This window comes from Monodelphis domestica, chromosome 5 (genome assembly GCF_027887165.1).
Source record: "Monodelphis domestica isolate mMonDom1 chromosome 5, mMonDom1.pri, whole genome shotgun sequence".
NCBI classification, from domain to species: domain Eukaryota; kingdom Metazoa; phylum Chordata; class Mammalia; order Didelphimorphia; family Didelphidae; genus Monodelphis; species Monodelphis domestica.
Genome location: NC_077231.1, coordinates 307902063 through 307923522, shown reverse-complemented (window position 1 = coordinate 307923522; position 21460 = coordinate 307902063). Strand labels below are relative to the sequence as shown.

General features: G+C 44.9%; 1 protein-coding gene across 2 annotated transcripts in view; it reads left to right on the top strand.

Annotated features, from left to right (window-relative positions):
- CHN2 (chimerin 2) overlaps window positions 1-21460 on the top strand; it is a 311920-nt gene that overhangs the window by 173196 nt on the left and 117264 nt on the right. For both annotated transcript variants that reach the window (XM_007505262.3, XM_007505263.3), the window contains exon 3: window positions 7204-7259. In XM_007505262.3, the coding sequence (XP_007505324.1) occupies window positions 7204-7259 (56 nt within the window). The remainder of the gene's footprint in view (window positions 1-7203; window positions 7260-21460) is intronic.

The following is a 21460-nucleotide window of genomic DNA, read 5'->3' as shown; positions in this document are numbered from 1 at the left end:
TCAGTCAATTCATCTGAACAGAGAATATTAGATGAGCTCCCCTCCTGCTCTCTGTCTTAACTGCTCTCCAGAAGAAGGTTTGGAAAAGCTTTCTGTAGGCACTGCCCCACCCTGAATCCCCTTCCTTTCCTCCTAGCCAATTCTGTGCCTGCCCTTCTTTGGAGAGAGTAGCCATGTGCTTGAGATCAGACCCATCAATGTACTAAGCAGATATTGCTCATCCAAATGAACCATTCACATTAACACACCCAGAGGTCCCTTGTAACTAGTTGTCTGGAACGGAAGATTTCAAATAAACAATATATGTAAGCAATTAAAAGAACCAAAGTAACAGTCATTTATTAAGCACCCAGCTTCTAGGCTAAGTGCTGGGGACCCAACAAAAGGCAAAACCATGGTCCCTGCCTTCAAGAATCTTGCATTATCATGGGGAGAGCAGAAGTAAGAAAGCAGACAAGATTGGTCCAGGATAAGGGAAGGCACCAGAGGGATGGGAAGGATGGGGAGGGAGGGGAGCGCATCCAGTTCCAAGATATACAAGAGGGCGTTGGAGACAAACTGAAAGTCAAACGAGAGGTTAGGACCGGACTAATAAATATAAGAATCATCTCTATTGGGATGATCATTGAGCCAAGAAATCACTATGGCAGACAATATAGAGGGAGAGGAGCAGCCAGTACCTCAGAGCCCTGGGGGATGCCCACAGTGAATGTGGGACCTGGAGGAAGATTCAACCAAGGAACTTGGGAAAGAAGGAAGGGTAAGCCAGGCAGGAGTACCAGGAGAGAGCAGTGTCCCAAAGAGGTGCAGAGGAGACGCTCTCCAGAAGAGACAAAGGCTGCAGGGAAGGCAAGGAAGATCAGGACCAAGAATGGGCCAGTGGACTTAGGAAGTAAGAAATCATGGATAATGCTGGAAAGAGTTGTTGTTCATACTTCATTTTCTTTTTCTTTTCTTCTTGTTTCTTAAACCCATACCTGTCTTGGAATCAATACTTTATATTGGCTCCAAGGCAGAAAAGAGGTAAGGGCTATACAGTGGGGGTTAAGTGACTTGCTTAGGGTCACACAGATGTGAAGGGTCAGAGACCAAATTGGAACTCAGGTTCTTTCATCTCCAGGCCTGGCTCTCAACCCCCTGAGCTACCCAGCTGCCCCCTCCCTTGTACTTTTGACGACCAGAAGCCAGCCTAGTGTGAGACTCTACATTCCTCCCCATTCTGAAGAACTTGGAGCATAATCTGCTCTTTTAAATGATCATACACTTTTATCTTTTCCTTCAAGGCTTATTCCAGGCACTTAATAAATACTTGATGATAAATTGATAGCTTATTTCATGCTAAATTCTTGGTGAAGAATTCAATTCCAATTATTCTATCGTTCCCAGGGGAAATTTTACAAAGATCCACCTTGTGACAGGTTTTCAGGAATACATTAGGGCCAAAAATGCCAAGAGACGGCCTTAGAGGCTAGTGACAGAAGTGCAGGGAAGGAAGCCACCTTAGAGACTGTTTGAATCCCGTCCCCTTCTGTGTGTGCTCCTCCAGAGGAGGCTTTCATCTGATGGCAATGGTTCTTCTCCCTTTTCTGGAACAAAGGAGAGACCCTCCCCCATAAGATACCTGAGGTTGTTTGTTATAGTCTGTTCGATCTTAGAGATGTCCCTATTCTAGACGAGAATTCACAGCTATGACCGGCAGTTTTGTGCCCAAGGAAAGCGGCATTAAGGTGCCACACAATCAACCTTTTAAAGCAAATCTAACTGTGAGAGTGGGGGAACCCCAACAAGAGGGATCCAAGACATTAGGACACAAAGCCCAGTGACTGAGTGACCCTGAGATACCTTGGGCCTCAACTAAGGAGGGAGGAGGGAGGGAGAAGAGCAGAGCTGGTGGAGAAAGAGTTCAACTGGGCCAGCTAGGTGGCTCAGTGGATAGAGAGCAAGGCTTAGAGATGGGAGCTCGTGGTTTCAAATCTGGCCTCGGACATTCCCTAGCTATGTGACCCTGAGCAAGTCACTTAATGATGGGGGGGGGGGGGCAGAGACAGAGACAGGAACAGAGAGACAGAGAGGGAGAGGGAGACAGAGATAGAGAGAGGGAAAGAGACAGAGAAAGTGAGAGACAGACAGAGACAGAGGGAGAGAGAGTCAGAGAAACGGAGAGAAGGAGGGTGAGAGGGGGGGACAGGGACAGGGACAGAGAGACCAAGAGGGAGAGAGGGAGAGGGAGACAGAGAGAGATAGAGAGAGGGAAAGAGACAGAGAATGAGAGACAGACAGAGACAGAGAGAGAGGCAGAGAGACGGAGAGAGGGAGGGTGAAGAGGGACAGAGACAGGGACAGAGAGACAGAGAGGGAGAGGGAGACAGAGAGAGATAGAGAGAGGGCACGAGACAGAGAAAGAGAGAGACAGAGAGAGAAAGAGGGAGGAAGGGAGGGAGGGCTTCTTATTTATACTAATTATTGCCATCCTATGCTTCATTCAGGCTGAAAGTCCAGTCGGTGGTCTCTAAGTTTTGACCCCCTGAGACAAAGCTTCCATCTGCTACCCTAGTTATAGTTCTGAGAGAATCCTGCCAAAGTATTCCCATGAGATCTCCTTAAGCCCACACTAAAGCAGTTGAGAAGTCATGCTATTATTTCTGGTCCTGCCTTTGTAGAAAAAAATGACTAAGTAAACCTTTGAGCCAGGGATTGGAATAAAAAGCCTTCAGGGTTCTTTCCAATTATGAAGGTTTATGACTTCAAAATTTCTGAATATAAATGCCTACAAATGATTTTCCCCTCCCTATCCCATCATACTATAGATGATGTTAATTTGAGGCAGCTAGGGGACACATTGGATTGAACACTGGATTTGGAATCAAAAAGATCTGAGTTCAAATCTAACCTCAGACCCTGTTTGACCCCAAAGAAGTCCCTTATCTTCTGCCTGTCTTTGTTTTCTCATCTGTAAAATGGTGGAAAAAAATAATAGCACTTATGTGTTTCGGGAGCTGTGAGGATATGATACAATAATATTTATAAAGCATTTTGCAAATCTTACCACTCTCTATAATTCCTAGCTATTTATTATTATTTCCATAGGTCAAGTGTCAACAACATAGCAAAAGCTGCAGTCTAGACAAACTCCAGGTTCCCCCTGGCTGCCCTGTGACGCCTTCAGGATGTCATTATTGGAGAGTTGGACAATGTACACGCTAGGCAGAATTCAGCACTACCCGCTTATCTACAGAAACCAGCCCAGTCGGGTTTTCTGGCAGCCAACTTGGGGGAGGGTTTCAAGGCGCCCTTCCCCGGTGTGACATCTCTGCTGGCCTCTGGTCCATAACTATACTTTTACAAAGCAGAAGACAGAGATGCTTAAAAAAGGAGGTAACTTTGACCTACTGCCATGAATTAAATTCAGTTAATTAACAAGTACTTATTAAGCTCTGCTGTGTGTCCAATACTGTGTTAAGGGCTGGAGCTACAAGCCCACAGAGGAACTAACCTCTCCTGAGGAGTTTTATATTCTAGCAAAAGAGACTGCTGAAAAAGAAGTGTATCTCCAAAAACAGCTATGTGGATAGAGAAGGACCCAGATGGATTGATGATGGAAAACCCAACGAGGAACCTTCCCTGGGCTAGTGACGTGCAAACCCCTTGAGACTATATGAAAACCCAAGTCTATTTTGCTTATTAAGGTTAGGGAACTGAAAGTTAAGATCCAGTGTGTCCCTGACTCTGCAGAGCTCTCCGCCGTATGCTCCTCTCCTGAGAAAGCTCTTCTGGTCTTCTCAAACCCTTCCTATCAGCTCCCTCATCTAAAACTCCCAAACCATCTGACTACCTTTCTAGACTAAGGATTCTAGATTTTTGATCAATTAACCTTAATTGTCCCCCAAAAGGCTAGTGAGAATGGACTGAGTCCTTTCCCAAGCCTGGGGTTGGCCTCTTAGGTAAAAAACCCAAAGTCCCAGATATTAGAGCCTTTGGTTTACCTTAGCCGAATTGCCACAGCCAGATTGTCCACAGCACTGCAGGGATACCCAGATCTCCTCCTAGGTATCTGCCAAGCCCCAAACCCTCCAAACTAGTCAGGTTACAGGAGCTGATGGAGCAGGCGTTCTCCCTTCCAGCTCAGGGACAGGACCATTGTGCTAATTCCCAAACCATCCTCTGCAGTGCCTTCTCCTTCTAGAACCTTTTCCCAGAGTTCATAGCTAAATTGTCCTCTCCCTTTTAGAGACAACGTTTGCATTTTCCCTTATCCCTTATCCCTCTGTTCCTACACCGTATATTATGCCCCAGACAAATATGAATAGTCCAAATGTAAAGTGAAGAAGTACAAAGTGACTAAATCCACGATAATTTGGGATGGAGGCATAGTAGTTCTGGGGAGGTGGTCAGGGAGGCATTGACGTTCCTCTACCTTAGACCTTCACAAAGCAGCCCAGGTTCCTTGGTTGGAAAAATCCCCTTAGTTTCCATCCCCACTCTGAGGTGGCTGCACTTCATTCAAATTACGAGATTCTGCAGGGTCTGGGATAGTCCAAGAAGCCTCTTCCTTCACCTTTCTAGAAATTATCTCTTTTTGCTCCAGACCAGCTTCTTCTTCTGTCTCATACTCCTCTTCTTCCCCCTCTCCTAGAACCCTCTATATCTCATATCTTCCCTGATAAGATCTTCATTGCAGGGAGTTTCCAACCGTTGTGTCTCTTTCTCTGGAACACCAGAACCAGGAAACCAATCGATAAGCTTGAATGGTGCCTGTTGAGAGTCCTTAGACCGGACTTGTTTCACTGGTGCCCCAGGGTTTGGTCTGCCCAAATGAGAAGGTGATGTCCGCCCTCTCTTCTCCTCTGGGCATTGAGAAGTGTCAGTTCTCAGTCCTTTTTTGAAGGCAGGTTTGCTGCCCTGATGGAGAACTGCCGCCACCCCTCTTTTCCAGGGTCTTCTGGCAATTCCCATCCCCAAGTCAGGGAGTCCAGCTGACAGTCGTACTCCCCTTTCCCTATTCTAATCAAACGTCTCCATCCACCTTCCCATCCAAAGAGTTGGAGGTATCAAAAAAATTAACTGTCCTTCACAGAAAATCTGGGGGCCCCAACCTCAGGCTCCTAAGCCCACTCTCCTCGTGCAGGGTCCATGCTCACTGTGTCCTTTCTATGCCAACAGTGGTCTTGCTAGCTGGCCAGATCCCTCTGCAGGAAGCAGGCTCCCGTGCCAGGGTCTCCCATGTTCCCGTATCTGCCTGAGCTCAAAGTGAACATGGCTCTCCCTATCCTACATGTACTCTGATTAATAGGTGGCCTGCACATCCCTAGGAGCTGGAAGACTGTTCCCTTTAAAGCTCGGCACCTCCTAAAATGGCTAAGAATGCTAGATTTTTTCTGTCCTCGTGATGAGGTCACCCATAGTTCTGATTCTTAGAGATCACAGTGTGAGATGATTCATAGCCACACAGTATTGCTGGGACGATAGTGATGGTCCAAGGTGCAGTTTGGGGAGCAGGCAGTGGGAGACTCAGCATATGCCAAAGACAACATGTGTGAGAAGACAAATTAAGCTGGGAAACATCATGGGCATGGTACAAGTGAGAGGTGAGCTGCTCTGTGGCACACGGATGCTACAGAGGGGTCTAGGAAATGTTTAAAAAATAAAAGCCCAGAGAAAAGCCTCCAATATGTCAAGAAGGCCTTCTTTCAGTTATTCAGCAAACCTTGACGGAGCACCTACTACAATATAGTACTGCCAGGCAGTTGGTGAGGCTCAGAGGGTAAAATTACCATGCCCTCAAGGGGAAGATGCATGGTGTTGGCTCATTCGGACCACGTACATTTTAAATAGATTCAATGGAACCTCTAGTCTATCAGAGGATTTAGGAGATGACCTGAACAATAATCCTAGAGGATGAGAAGGCATGGATGCTTTGTATCATACCACAGTAAAGGGGGCACCCACAAATAGGAGATCTCAGAGGCACAGAAATGTCAGTCTCTCCAAAATGAATAGGGTCTGCTTTAAAGGAGCCAAGACAGATGGAGTAAGGAGCTGAAGCTATGAATGCAAATAATCCACGATTACAAAATTACCCTGTAACCTTCAGATGTTTTTCGATGCAACAATGAGACCCCTTCCCATTTATTGAAGCATTTTTTTAGTTTGGGGTTTTCCTAAAATCAACCCTTTTTCTATTTGTTTTCCAGTAGGGTTCGTGAAGTAGTCCACTTAGATGGATTTTTAGCTTGATGTGAATTACAACACTAATTAACTTTGCTTTATCGAGATGCAGAAAGAAGTCACAAATTTCCTTCAATCCTCCTATTGTTAATTTGCTGGAGGTGGTGGGATCTAAAGGTACCAATCTGGGGCTGTGATTTTGCTGTACGAGCAAGCAGAATTGTGGCCCTGCAGGAGAACCAAGGCTCATTCAGACCTCAATAATTGAAATAATGGCAAAAGGCACATTGACAGTGACAGGCTAGCTAGATTGGTTTTCAGTCCACGAGTTCTCTGCTCAATTCTGTCATAATCTGAAAGTTTGCCTTGAAAACAGGTGGAAGAAAGCTATTATCAAGAGTCTTTGAGATCAGAAAAGAAGAAAGGAAGAGAAATAGAAAGAGGTGGAGAGGGAAATGGGAAATGCTAAAGTGGAAGAAAAGCCATGGTGATACGCCTCACAAAAATGGAAAGATATCAGGAAAAAAGAAGAAAAGGCTCCATGTTTTGCTCATTCACAGAAAGACCTCTGATGAGCCTTTGTAAATGCCTATAGAGAATGATACTTCTTTTCATGTCCACCCTTGTCAGGCCAGTCCAAAGACCTCTGGTGTTTACATTTAAATTCAAGAATCCTGTCATTTGTTCTTACAGTTAGGTATTTCCCCAGTGATATTCCATCTTTAAAATATTCAGAACATTTTCAATCATAGTTAGACTTCCATAAAAATGAATAGTGCCAGTAACAATTACCCAACTAAATCAGTCTCATAAGAATAAAAAAAAATCAATTTGGCCAGTTTATGTTCTCAGTGACTAATTTCCATATAAATGACCTGATTCTTGGGATCTAAGGAGGTACCTGTATCTTTCTCTCTTTAAAAAAAAAAAGTGCATTCTTAGTTTCTGAGGAGCATTTGTGTAGAAGACTCTAAGTGTATGTTAATGTACGTGTTACCAATGGCTAATGATCACAGAGTGCATTTTTCTCTTTGGCAGTGTATCAGTTGCAGCAGGAAGCACCAAGACCCAAGAGAATCATCTGTCCTCGGGAGGTCAGTATTATAACGCTTCTCCTTCTCTCGTTAACCGTGATCAATTGCCAGCCCTGTATTGATATTGGCGATCTTCCTGCCTGATTCCCATTAACACTGGATGGCATGCTATCTCTAGTGAAACATCTTAATCATTTGTATTCCTCTGTCCTGTGTTCTTTTTAAATGCTAACCAACTTTGGCTTGGGAATCAGTAACGGACAGCTGGCCACAGCTCACAGAAGGGAGAGTGGAGCATTTCATCCTCAAAAGTGCTTTGCAAAACTTAAAAACCAAATATTTCATGTTCTTCATTGCCTCTCTCTGGAGATCCCCTATTTCAACCTTTTCGTCAATCTGGGAGGCAGCCTCAAGGATGAACTAAAGAATTCCATCAATTCAAAAGTCTTTACAAGCCCATTACGAGTCTGTTCTTCAGCCTTCCCTGGACTGATGAGATTTTCCTCCTCAATGTCTGGTGCTTGTAATCACCTACAATGTGAATGAAACAATAGCCAGGTCTCTTGTTTTCATTTTCATTTTGAATAGTTTAGGAAATGCTTAAAAGAAATATTTATTGATACCCTTTTAAAAACATCATTGCCATTTCCAAAGGAATCCCCCTCCCCTCCCCCTTACTTCCTATCCAGGAGAACTTTCCCTTATAACAACAGAAGACAATTGATGCGGAACAAAACTACACATTGGCCCCACCGACAGTGTCAGTTTGATTTTGCATCAGCAGCCCACCACGTCTTTGCTCATGCTCGCTACCAATCCTCCGAGGCCTCATGAACGCTCATGAACTCTATTTGGAACATGACAGAGGCAGATCCCAGAGGCCTTTGCCAATTTGTTCTGTTTGGGTGATGACGTATTTACTAATCGTGGCAGTCCTCCAGGGTCACTTGATTGGACTGAAATGCGGGGCTCATTGCTGGGGATACAAGGAAGAGAAGAACAGTTCCTTACCCTCAAAGGGCATCTATTCAATGAGGCTCAATGACATGCATGCCTCTAAGCAAACACTGAGGGAGTCAGGAAGGCTTTTCTTTTCTTAAGCAAACATAAAAATCCAGCTTTCTTTAAAATCCCAGGAAACCCGAGAGCAGCCCACTGACTCCCCCTGTCATCCTTTGAGTACATTTTGTTCAGGACCTATCCTGAATCTGATTCTCTTATTTAGTCTGCTGGGATCAACTGGTACATTGCTTTTTATTTTTATTTTTCCTGTATTAAAAAGTAATTAATTCAAATGAATCTCCTGTCCAATTCCAGTTTGGAGAAGACATTTCCATTCCCATCAGTGTCAATACGAATGATTAAGTTGATTAGAATATTCTTATTCTGGGACATCTAGGTAGCACAGTGGATATAGAGCCAGGTGTAGAGTCTGGAGGTCTTGGGTTCAAATCTGACCTCAGACACTTCCTAGGGTATGACCCTGAGCAAGTCACTTAATCCCAATTGCTTTACCATTCATCTCTCTTGAAACTCATACTTAATAATGATTCTAAGACAGAAAGTAAGGGTTAAAATGTGTATGTGTGCCTTATTAATCATTACTAAAATGTTTAAGTTAAAAAATTATATGAAAGGAGGCTGAAAGTCTGGATCTATGATTTTGTTCGTGTGGAGAGAGACTCTGGGGAAGAAACTTCATTATTTAGATTTTCTTCATCCCTTTCTTATATCTAGACAATCCATCGAACAGTAAATCTGTCCCTGATTTGGGGTGTTTGTGATTTGTGAAGAATGATCCCCCTCATTTTTAACAACCAGCTTTCTCCAGGCATATACAGCCATGGGGGCTGACTCACAGTAGGCGCTTTTTAAATTGAATTGATACCAGCACTGGGCATCTGTAGCATGAGGGGTTGCAGGTTCCCTTCCCGATCTCAGAGCTGTAAAGTATGTGAACAGTAAGACTAGGTTCTGATCCTGTGAGACTGAAATCTTCTTGACGGTAACACTGACTGTCACATCCACTGCATTCTTCCTTTTCAGAAAGCCCCAGAGCTAAGTGACCTGCCCATGTCCATGGTAACATTCTCGCACATCTCTGGTGGCAGAGGTGGCCGAAATGTGCAGAGAATACAGGATCCCTCTTGTGCTGACTGTGTTAACTTCAGAGCATTTGGGTTGAGAGAGGAAAAGGCAGCTTCTGAGGCTCAGCTCTCTTTCATGTCCCCCCATGCAGAAATAGCATCCCTGGATAGACCCAGCAGCAGAGGGACCCTCTTCTCCCCTACCACAACGCCAAAGGGGACAGCTTGACGGAAAAGACGCATGTAGAATATTGAATTCTGCCAGGGGAACTTCTAGTATAAAGCACTAATTACAGAGGAATTAATTACAAAGAGAGGTGTTACCCACCTGTCATCTTTGGGGCTGGAGAGACCAAGACTGGTGGCTCTCTTGAACTCCAGAGTTCTGAGCTGAGGAGCGCTGACACAGTTGGCTGTTTTCATGAAGTCTGGCATCATTATGGTGAGCTTGAGAGTAGGCGATGGGAAAGCCACCAAGTTATCGAAGAAGGGGTGAATCCCCCCACCATTGGAAACAGGGCAGGTCAAAAGGCTCGTGCCAATCAGTACTGGGATGAGGCTGAGAGTGGTGGCTGCACTTCTAGTCTGGATTAGATAGGAAGGAAGGAAGGAAGGAAGGAAGGAAGGAAGGAAGGAAGGAAGGAAGGAAGGAAGGAAGGAAGGAAGGAAGGAAGGAAGGAAGGATGGATGGATGGATGGATGGATGGAAGGATGCACATATTGTTTTTAAAAACCCACCAGGAGGTGGGAGGGTGGGAAGGAGGGAGGGAGGGAGGGAGGAAGGAAGGAAGGAAGGAAGGAAGGAAGGAAGGAAGGAAGGAAGGAAGGAAGGAAGGAAGGATGGATGGATGGAAGGATGCACATTGTTTTAAAAACCCACCAGGGACTCTCCATAAAGGTAGTCATAGAAAGTTTAAAAAAAAAAAAGGAGATATAAAGTCTAGAATTTGATTTGGTTTCCCTTTACTCTCTCTGATCCAAGGTTTGCATCAGACCTTCTTCCTTGACAGAGTATTGTGGTCAATGAATAGGATTGTCAGATTGCTGAGCACCGGGGCCATCTTGCTTATTTTTGTTTGAATCCCCAGGACTTAGCACGTAGTGAGTGCTCAATGAATGCTTTTTTCATTTATTCATTTCTTGCAGTCCCGTCAATGAGGGAAATCTCCTTCCTAAGTACTCCATCCCTCTTTGGAGTAGCCATAATTGTTAGGAAGTCTCCCCCTGCCCCACCCCACCCCCAATATGTAGCTTAAACCTTTCTCCTGACAGCTTTGACAGTTATTCTCAGATCTCTCCCCTGGGATTAAGCAGACCATGATGTGTGACTCCATCATGACACTTTCAAGCTTTCTCTCCCCCAGACCTCAGATCCCCTCTTCCTTCATTAAATGCTCATAAAGCATGACCCTGAGACCCTTCACTAGCCCAGCCTCCCTCTGCTGGATACTCTCGAGTTTCCCTCTTAATGTCCTTTTTGCCCTCCACACCCCTTAACTGGAAGTGCAACTTCCTCAAATGCACAGAAGAGCTGTAGGCTCTGGATTGCGTATCAACATGCATGGACTGACACATTCTTTCTTCAAATCATGGGTCTAAAGATAGTGAAAGGACCTTTGAAGTCATAGGACCAGAGAACCATAGACCCAAGCTCTTAAACTAGTAATAACTTCAGAGGCATCTCATGTAGCCCCACCCCTCATTTTACAGGTAAGGAAATTGAGATCCAGAGAGGTGACTTATCCAAGGTCACACAGATAGTTACAGGGCTAAGATCTGAACTCAGGTCCTCTGATTCTGAGCTCAGCATTGTTTCCACTGCACTCAAGATGCAAGGATGAGATCCCTGCATCATCTTGGGGCTTCCATCTTGGAACAGGAAGTCCAGGGTAGGTACAGGCAGTAGGCCAGTGAGTAGAAGAAGGCAGGCTACGGAAAAGAAACAAATCTCAGGAGACAATCGTGTCTCTCCAGACATCTTCAGAGGAAGCAGAAACCAAAAGGCAGTGAGTAGGAACAACATAACCAGCTACGGTCAGAAGTCAGTCACAAGCAAGAAAGGTGCTTGGAAGAAGGGGCAGCTATGTGACTCAGTGGATAGAGCACCAGGCCTGGAGTTGGGAGGACCTGGGTTCAAATATGGCTTCAAACACTTCCTAGCTGTGTTCCCCAGGCCAAATCATTTAACCCTGACTGCCTAGCCCTTGCCCTTCTGTCTCAGACATGTTTTTAAGACAGAAAATAAAGTTAAAAATAAAAGATTCTAGGAATAAGAACAGAAGATGCCTGGACCCAAGCCAGAACCTGCCCTCCAATGGAGGAAGCCAAAGAGGGTAGCCTAGAATGCCACATTTGGCTGCGGGAAGGCTGGAGTTTGTATCCTGCCTCAGATACTTACTAACTTTAGGCAATCCATTTAATCTCTCTCAACCTCAGTTTCCTTTTCCATAAAATTGCATTAAGCACTTTGCAAACCTTAAAGAACTATGAAAATGCTCGCTCTAATAGCTTATATATATAGCTTTGCTTATATCTAAATATTGCCATTATTAGCCAATAACTGAGCCCAGTATTTGTTGGTAAAGCAGCAGTTCCCTGAGCTGCCCACACCACCCAGCTGTCCCCTTAACCAATCCCGAGCCAAGAGAAGGTGACTATTTCCCTCGCTTTCCCTGAAATTCAGCTTGGTGAGCTGGGAACACCTTGGGCTTAGCATGAGGATACTCGGTTCAAGAGTGACCCTGACTTTGGCTGTGTGATCCTTGGCAACTCCCCCAACATCTCTGGGCTTCAGGTGCTCCTCTGGAAATTGGTTCCCATATGGACCCTGACAAGCTTTGCTCCCGGACAACTCACATTCTGAGCTTTGGTCCATCATTTGTGGAATCAGGGTATCAGGAACATTCGCCACCTTTTTTCCCTCATTTTTTGGATTCAAATAATAAGGACCAAACAGTCAGTGAAAACTTCACTGTGTCCAGAGGCAGAAGATTTGGTCTCAAATTCCACTTGACCACATCCTAGCTTTGTGACCTTGGGCAAGTCAAGTCCCTTCTTCTTACTTTGCCTAAATTTCTCATTTGTAAAATGAAAATGCTAGAAGCGATCACTTTGAACATCACTTCCAGCTCTCAGATGATGAACCTTTGCTCTTCCAGCCCCCAAAATCTTGCCAGTCCCAATGTCAACCAGCCACCATTCATTAATTTCCTTTTGTGTGCCAGATACTAGGTAATTCACTGAGGAAGAGTTGTGCTGACTCTGGAATCAAAGGATCTGAGTGTGAATCCTACATTTGACCCTTAGGAGCTGTGTGACTCTTGGTAGATGATTTAACTTCTCTGTACCTCCACTTCCTCTTCTATAAAATGGGGAGGCTATTCTAGCTTGTTGGCTAAGGTTTCTTCTGCCTCTAGAGAGATGATCCTTGGAGCTTCTACTCTTCCCCCTTATTACTAACAGCATGGAAAATATTCAACTCTTGACCTATGCCTGGACCCTCCATGACATCCTGACTTGTGCCCACCCTCCAGGTGATTCCTTTTAAGCTAAATCTTAATGTCTTCAAGCACCAAGCCCATTACTGACCCACAGCTGACCGACGTGCTCTGCCCCCGGGATCTAAGGAAGAATTTGAAATCATTCTGATTCACACTCAGAAATGGAAGAGATGTTTGTGAAGAGCAACGATTTGGGATTGCTTGTCTTTATGTGATTGTCATAGCAAAGCGGTGACTAAGAAAAACCATTTCAAGAACATAAATAGAATTGTCCATTGCCATTTCGGATGGATTTCCATTTTAAAAGAAGGCGATTTCATCCCTCCCATCCCTGGCCCAACACAGATACTAAAAACAAAAATGTTGTGTTTTTTTTTAAATGAAGAAGAATCATGGAATTGAGACCTCGGATCTGTACCATCCAATCTGTTTTTCTTCTTTCCTGCCAATGGCTCAATTGAGCCCAGATGACAGATGCGTATCTCGGATAGCCTGAGAGTCTTCAAGTTGTCTGGGGCAAAGACTGGTCCACGATCACTCAACCAGTACGTGTCAGAGGCAGAACAAAGGCTCCTAGCACTAACCACTATTCTCTTCAGTGTCTCATTTAGTAATGAGTTAGTAACCACGAAGAAAGTTATTTTTAATAAATGGGAGATAGCCAAGGTTATCTGTTGGCCGTAAATGGATCTGTGACTGAATCTTTGCTCAGGTATCCAAGCCCTAGAAATGACGAGCTTCCCATTAGCAATGGCCACATTAGGAGCCGCGAGATGATAAATGGAACCCTAAAGATTCGGAGGAAATCAGCAGCCTTTTAAGGGCTGACCTTTGAGCCCACGATGGGGTATGACGCAGGTCTCCTGAGGCAGAAGAATCACTTATCATGGATGGTCCATGCAGGCCAACCAGCAAAACTGGGAAAGTTACTCTCAGTTCTGTTCACCCGAAGCATGAGGCTGATGAAGGCGTGAACTGGGATGTTCACGTGTTCCCAGCAAACCGAGCTTCTTGGGGCTGTTGGGGCTTAACAGATTGGCTGTCTGTCAGCTGTGGAGCTTTCGAAAGGTGAATTCAGATCATGGCTCTGCCCGTGATTCACAGCTCTATTTTTCCAGCCGAAAGAAGTAGATGGTGAAGTTTGAGACAGATTTCTAATTAATAATTTATGAAGGCTTCCCTGACGGTTATTGCTGGATTTTTTTTCTCTCCTTATTTTCATTCATCCACTAGTCAATCATACTTTTCCTTTACCTGAAGCTATAAAGCAACTTGGCAGCATCTTCCTTGGAGAGATCCATTAATCCAAAGCTTCTTAACCATTTTTGTGTTCTGGGCCCCTTTGGCAGTACATAGAGGGAGTCCATGGAGTCCTTCTCAGAATCATGTCATTCAAAGCATACAATAAAATAGAAAGGATTACCAAAAAAATCTATTCTGTTAAAATACAGTCATCAAAATAAGTTTTAAGCCCTTCCCTTCCATCTTGGAATCAATACTAAGTCCTAGTTCTAAGACAGAAGAGCAGTAAGGGCTAGGCAAGACAATTGGGATTAAGTGACTTGCCCAGGGTCACACAGCTGGGAAATATCTGAGATTGGATTAGAACCCAAGATCTCTATCCACTGAGCCACTTAGCTGCCCCTCAAAATAATTTTTTTACAGTTCATAGAACCCCCCAAATTAAGAAGCCATGCGTAATTCATTAATTAAGAAGCTGGTTGAGTAGATGGTGGTTATGGCCCCAACATTGCCAAAATTATATATATATATACAATATAATCCAAGTCCGAGAAATTACTATCTCTCCATTAGCAATGGCCACATTAGGGGCCACGAGATAAATATATGTGTGTGTGTATATATATATATGTTTATATATATATGATAATAGGATCATGGTGTGGTTACCCTAAAAACATCTCTTGTTAGAAGGAAGTCCCTTCATCTCATCAGAGGCCAGCTCTTCTCTGGACAGGACCCCCTTTCTCACCCTGCTACCCTCCCCTGCCCCTTCTCTAAACCACCCTTCCACCAATATGGCGTCTCCTAGCTAGTTGGCATTTACATGAAGAGTAATAAAGTATTGTCTTCAGCCTTGGTGGCTGGTCTACTCTTCCCACCAAGGTCTCCACGTCCCCAAAGCAGCTGCACGAGGTGGGGACATTTGAAACCTCTTAGCCTCCCTTTGTTCGCCCTTGGCTCACGGAGCCCAGGAGGAGCCTGGGGAAGGATGAAGCGAGCGGCTTTTTGTGTGAGGACCAGCCCAGACTAAGTTGGGAGACAGTCAGAGCTCTCCGTCTGGCACAGCAATGAATGATTTGGCCTCAGCAGCAGTTCCTGGTTGTTTTGGTTTGTTTTGATCTGGTTTTTGTTTAAGTCCCTGATTTCATTGGTTGAAGGACCTGCCAGAGAGGAACGTGGCCCTCCCTGTGCACATTGGCAAATGGCATTCCTAGTCCTAGAGAGTGGCCTGGAGCCTGGGGGACGTAAAGGACTTGAACGGGGTTCAGCCCTAGCAATTATAGTAGAAGACCGACTACTGATACCAAAGAGTGGAAGCTCTTTGACAGCAAACACCATTTTTGTATTTTTTTATTTTGTTTTGTTTAAAGAATTCTGGATGAGGAAATCCCTTGGCAAAGCAGATAAGTAGGATACTCCAAATAAGAGAGAAATCAAATGATTTGTCCAAAGTCCTCTAGCCGGGGATATATAAGAGGCAGAACTCTAACCCAGATCCCCTGCCTTGTAGGCCAGCTCTCTCTTCACTGTTCTCTATACACCGTGCTCCCTTCAGAAATGCTGGTTGGCTGGACTTCAACTGAGAAGAAACACAGTAGAATATATACAGCCCTGGACTTAGCATGAGGAAGAGCTGATTCTATTCCCTGCCTTCCTCTGGTCTTCTTCCATTTTATCTTCCTTTTCTCTATTTCCTCTACTTTTCAGCTTCCTCTTAATTCTTCATTTTCCCTTGAAGCAGGGAGCATTTTTTTTTTATTTTGGCTCTCCATACAGTGCCTGGCACATAGTATATGCTTAATAAATGTTTGTTGATTGACCTACCGTATGACCCTGGACTAATCACTTAATGTCTCTGACCCCCTTCTCCCAATGGGGTAAAGGGATGAATTGGGTAACTTCCAGGTCCTTTCTGGATCTAACTCTACAGCCCCTTGTCTTGATTCAAATTCCTAAGGCACAGAGGGGTAATCATATGCCTCGTTGATTGTGTTCTTAAAATCCTCCATTTTTGAAGCATGGATGGGAGCAGATCCACGTCGCTCCTCCTAAGACCTTCCCCTCCCCAGTCAGAATCTTGGTTGATGTCCTTTGGTCCTCTCTGATTCCCCCACATTATCTTATACTTCAGAGGCCCGAAAAGGAGAGCCTGGATAATGTCAAGTGTAGAGGAAGAATTATTTCCCATCTCTCTTGGGTTATCTTCCTATTCATATACCCTCCTGTCATGAACACATTCAAATAATAGCAAGTCAAGCCAAGAAGCACTTCTTACGCCTCTGCTGTGCTAAGCTCTGGAGATAGAAAGGAAAGCAAAAGACCTTTTCTGCTCTCAAGGAGCTCGCAGTGCACTGGGGAGACGACAGGCAAATAACCGTTCACAGATGAGACATAGACAGGACAATCCGAGGTAGTTGGCAGAAGGAAAGTCCTAGAATTACGAGGGTTCAGGAAAGGCTTCCTGTAAAAGGTGGGATGTTAGCTGGGACTTGAAGGGAGCCTGGGGTGCCGGGCCATGGGGGCGAGGAATGGGAAGATGCATGGTGTTGGAAGTGTAAGGTTCCACAAGAAGTCTAGTGATCCTGGATGAGGGCATATTGATTTGAGCAAGCTGGAGACCAGGTGAGGAATAGCCAGGCAGACCTTCCTGGAGGGGATACGGAGCCGCTGGGGCTTTCTGAAGAGTGGGGGGGGGGGGGACGTGATCACACCAGAAGATCATTTTGACAGCCAAATGGAGCGGACTGGAAGCCTGCCTGACCTGAGGCACGGTAACCAACAGAAGGACATTTCAGTAGTCCAAGCCCTGGGTGATGAGGGGCCCGTACTCACTGCCAGCACTACACTGTTCATTCCTCTGGGGTTTGGAATCCACCACGAGCCTCAAGTATTTGAAATTGTGGGTTTTCCCATCATGCAGCCTTGCCTTTTCTTCTTGCTCCTCATGGCATTGCCTTGCCTGCTACCCCTGTTGGATTCCAGCCTGCTTTAGATGGATCAGCCCCTTGGAAGGATGCAGGAGATGATGTGGACATGCCGTCAGGAGATCTGAGACACTCGCTAGGGTGAGGCTTTGGGTAAACCACTGGGCAAGAGAGTCTCTGAGCTTCCTTGAAATATCTCATCTCCGAAGCTTGGATTTCCATCGTTGCTAAGAGCTAGGGCAGCACAGTGAGCAGCAGCAGCAGTGCCTACCTGAGTTAGGAGAGTGTTCCTGGCTTTGTCTACTGAGAAGCGTGTCTAAAGCTATAGTCAATATTAGCCCGCTTTGGGGGTTTGAACTACAGACTAATGTTAGCTATTCTCAGAACGCGTGTGCATGTGCATGTGTGTGCGTGTGCGTGTGCGTGTGCGTGCGTGTGTGAGTGTGAAATTAAAAGGGTTTTCTTTTGAATTTGACGAAGCATTGCTAGCTGAAGCCAGATCGGCATGGTAAGAGAGACGTCCGACTGATTGGGAGGTTTGCAGCCTGATTCCAAACAAACTCTGAACCTTTTTAAGGAACAATAAAACATTTTCTATGCAAAAAAGAAGAAGAAGAAATCCCCGACCTCTGATCTTCTTCCCCACGACTGAAGGGTTTCTCATCCTCTCTGTGTCCTGGACCCTTTGGGCAGCAGCCTGGTGACACCTTTTGAGCCCTGCCCAGAAGAATGGCTGGAACCTCATCAAATCAGCTACATTCCGTATTACAAAGGAAGCCAATTCTATCGAGGCACCGCTAGCTGCCCAATTCTTTCTGAAAACAAGCTCACGGGCATCGCTTAGGAGTCATCGGACTAGACGACGAAGAGTCGATCCCTTCCTTTTCCAAAGAGCTGATGCGATACCCCATCAGGGACTTCTCTAACTGCTAATTCCTTCTTTGGGCAAAAGTCTTGCTTGCAGACGTAAGAAGGTTCCGCTCGATTCCATAAGGAGGTGATTAACTGCTAAGTGGAAGGCAGCCCAGCCCTGCGCCCGGGGAGTCCTGCTCACTATGTCCCTGCCATTGATTAGCATCTTGATCACCACCTGCCAGTCCAGCAATTGTTCCTGCATCCAGCTGGCAGGAGGCTTATACCTGGCATGCCCGGGGGATGCACAACGCAACTTCCTGGCTCGTGGATAAGAAGGTCTTGTTGGACAGCCCCAGTGGTTGCATCGCCTTCTTTCTTGTTTACACAGTCTTATCTTCCTCTCTCTCCCAGGAGGAAATTCATCTTCTCGGAAGGCACAAAGGCACCTGGGTGACTGCCTGTGACTTTGCGCACCTCTGGGGATCAGGCTGATCACTGGTCAGCCTGTTTCTCTATCTGTAACCGCCAGGTCTACAAGCACATGACCTAGACTGGACTTTTTCTAGGACAGGCAACGTCTTTGCCTTTAGGTAGTTTCGAGGAACCCAGGATTTCTGTGTAATGATAGCTAATAACTCTACGGTAAGAGCTTTCCTTTTTGTTTAACTTCAGTATGTCACAGGCTCTAGTAGGTGGTGGGACTCGGCTCACACCTCCTTCAGGAAGGATTCTCTGATTTTGCCTGTTTCTAATGTTTTCCTCCACCTTCAAAAATCCCTCTCTACCCAATTCGATAGAGATGTAAGGTATATAAAATACTTTATATTTAAGGCAGTCCCGTGGTATAGAATGGGATAGAATGCTTCACCTAGAGTCAAGAGTTCAAATCTAGTCCCAGACACTTACTAGTCAAGTGACCTTGGGCAAGTTACTTAAACTCTGTCTGTCTCAGCTTCTTCTTATGAAGATATTAATAACATCTACTTCCTTTGGTTGTTGTCAGGATCAGATGAGATAATATCTGTAAAAGGCTCAGCAAATGTTAAAACCCCACAAAAAAGCTAACTACTTTCATCATTGCTTCACCTCATCTGAGCCTTGCAAACATGTTATACATCTGTAGCTGAAAAGGGTCTTTGAGGGCCATTTGTTCCAACTCCTTCATTTTACAGAAAAGGTAAATGAAACCCAGCCACTAACATAGGGTGACACAGTTGAGTTGTTTCCGCGGTGAGATTTGAACTCAGCTCTTCCTAATTCACAGCATTACATTACTCAGATATCTGTATCATTTCTAATAGAATGCAAACTCTTGGGTTCTTAGTACCTAGAAGAGTTCTTTGCACATTCTGGGAGGGGAGGGATTTACCAAGTGTGTGGTGGGTTAAACTGAACATTCTTCACGATTTTATTCTCCAACTGGGGCTGCTTTTTTCTGCCCCTCTTGCCATCAACATCGCATGCTTTTTCAAATGAGCATGATTCACTGCTCCCCAAAGAATCAAGAGATGTTCTAGGAAATAGAAGCATAGAAATAGATGCTGAAGACGACAGCTCAATGATAAATAAGACCTTTAAGCACTGGTAAGGGTTCATTTGAGGGTGGACCAAGACTAGCTTTTTAAAAATGTGCCCTGGGCACTGGTAAAATAAGGCATCCCTGAAAGGAAGCATTGGCTCAGTGAGGGATGGGGGTGGCAAATGTGGTCCGAATAATTGCGTAGAAGGTAGTTTTATTGTTTGCCCTCTCCATTTACATTGTTGCGATCATTGTGCCCATTGTTTCCCTAGTACTGTTGAATTTCCTCATCCTCTGTTCAAACAGCTCTTCCGATGTTTCTCTGAACTCTTCACATTCATCATTTCTAGTAGATCAGCAACAACCATTGCCATAATTGGTTCAACCATTCCCCCATTTGCGAGCCCTCAATTTACTTCCAGGCTCTTTGCTGAGTGTGGGCTAGTTTAAGACATTTCTATGACAATACTTTGTTATCTGGAGAATCTGCTGGTGTACCCAGTCTGTTTCAGTCATAAGACATGTACTCAGATTTAAGATCTCATTGGAAAGCCAGCAAAATCACAGCGATGCCTCTGAGTTTCCTCCCCTCATCCTCGGTTAGTAATGCAAATCGATGTCATTTTTGGCTTGCCCCAACCCTGGGGCAGTGTCCACACTGATCAAAATGGTCCATTTCTTGCCCTATGATGCCCTATTATCTCACCAACTTGTTGCCCCTAAAGCCATACACCTGTACCTTAAAGATAGTTTCAACTAGACTTCCCTCTCATCTTCCATTGGGACCACCAGTTTTTCTCTTCCTTCTGATCCATACTTTTCCTCGCCCTTTAGGTAAAAACCCCCTTCTCTACCTCATATTGTCCACTCCCTGATTGACACAGCACCGTAACAGCACCCTCCTGAGCAATATCTCTAGTTCCCCACGGTCCCTTTGAAGATGTCACCCAACCATGGAATTTAGCGTTATACGAGACTTGAGAGGCCATCTAGTCCAATCCATGCCTAAAAAGTAATAACAATAATCCCAACACACAATCATTGAACCCTTTCCTCAGAGGCTTCAAGCATAGGGAAACCCATCCCTTCCTGAATTGGCCCACTCTGCTCCTTGATAGTTTGAATAATTAAGAAGTGTTTTCATCGTCAATCCTAAATTCTTCTGTAACATATTGCTCCCCCTTTTGTCCTTTGGACCTAAACAAAATGAACCTAATTTCTCTCCCATGAGACCCATCAAATTCTTGAAATTGATTTCAGATGTATTGTCTATCTTCTTCATTCCAGGCTCACCATCCCTAGTTCCTTCAACCAATACCCATGTGGCATGGAATGCAATGGTTTTCATCTATGTGTACTCAGTGCCTAAGAACTAAGCAATGACTTCTAAAATTGAATTGAAAATGAAAGCCTTAATGCCCACAACAAAATTGTCCTCTAACAATAACGTTCACTCATCCAGGAAAAACATACCCTTTCGTTCTATTCCTCCTGTTCTTCTCTTCACTCAGGTTGATCATTTTTTTTATTCTTCCTTTCTCACTTAGTAACAACAAGACAGAAAGGCAAGGGCTTGGGGGCAGCTGGGTGGCTCAGTGGATGGAGAGTCAGGCCCAGAGACGAGAGGTCTGGGGTTCAAATCTGGTCTTAGACTCTTCCTAGCTGGTGACCCTGGGCAAGTCACTTAACACCCCCCCCCATTGCCTAGCCCTTACCACTCTTCTGCCTTGGAATCAATACACAGTATTGACTCCAAGATGGAAGGTAAGGGTTAAAAAAAAAAAAGAAAAGCAAGTGCTTGGCAAATGGAGTAAGTGTCTTGTATAGCCCTTACCACTCTTCTGCCTTGGAGCCAATACACAGTATTGACTCCAAGATGGAAGGTAAGGGTTTAAAAAAAAATAAAAGCAAGTGTTTGGCAAATGGAGTAAGTGACTTGCCCAGGGTCACACAGCTAGGAAGTGTCTGAGGCCATATTTGAACCCAAGGTCATCCCATCCCCTGGTGCTCTATCCATTGTGCCCAGCTGCCCCATAGGTTTTGTTTTAATGATTGATGCCAATTAGAGGGGTTGGAGGCTTCCTTCACCAACTTGAAATGTAACCCTTACACAGAGGTAAAGCTGTGTGTC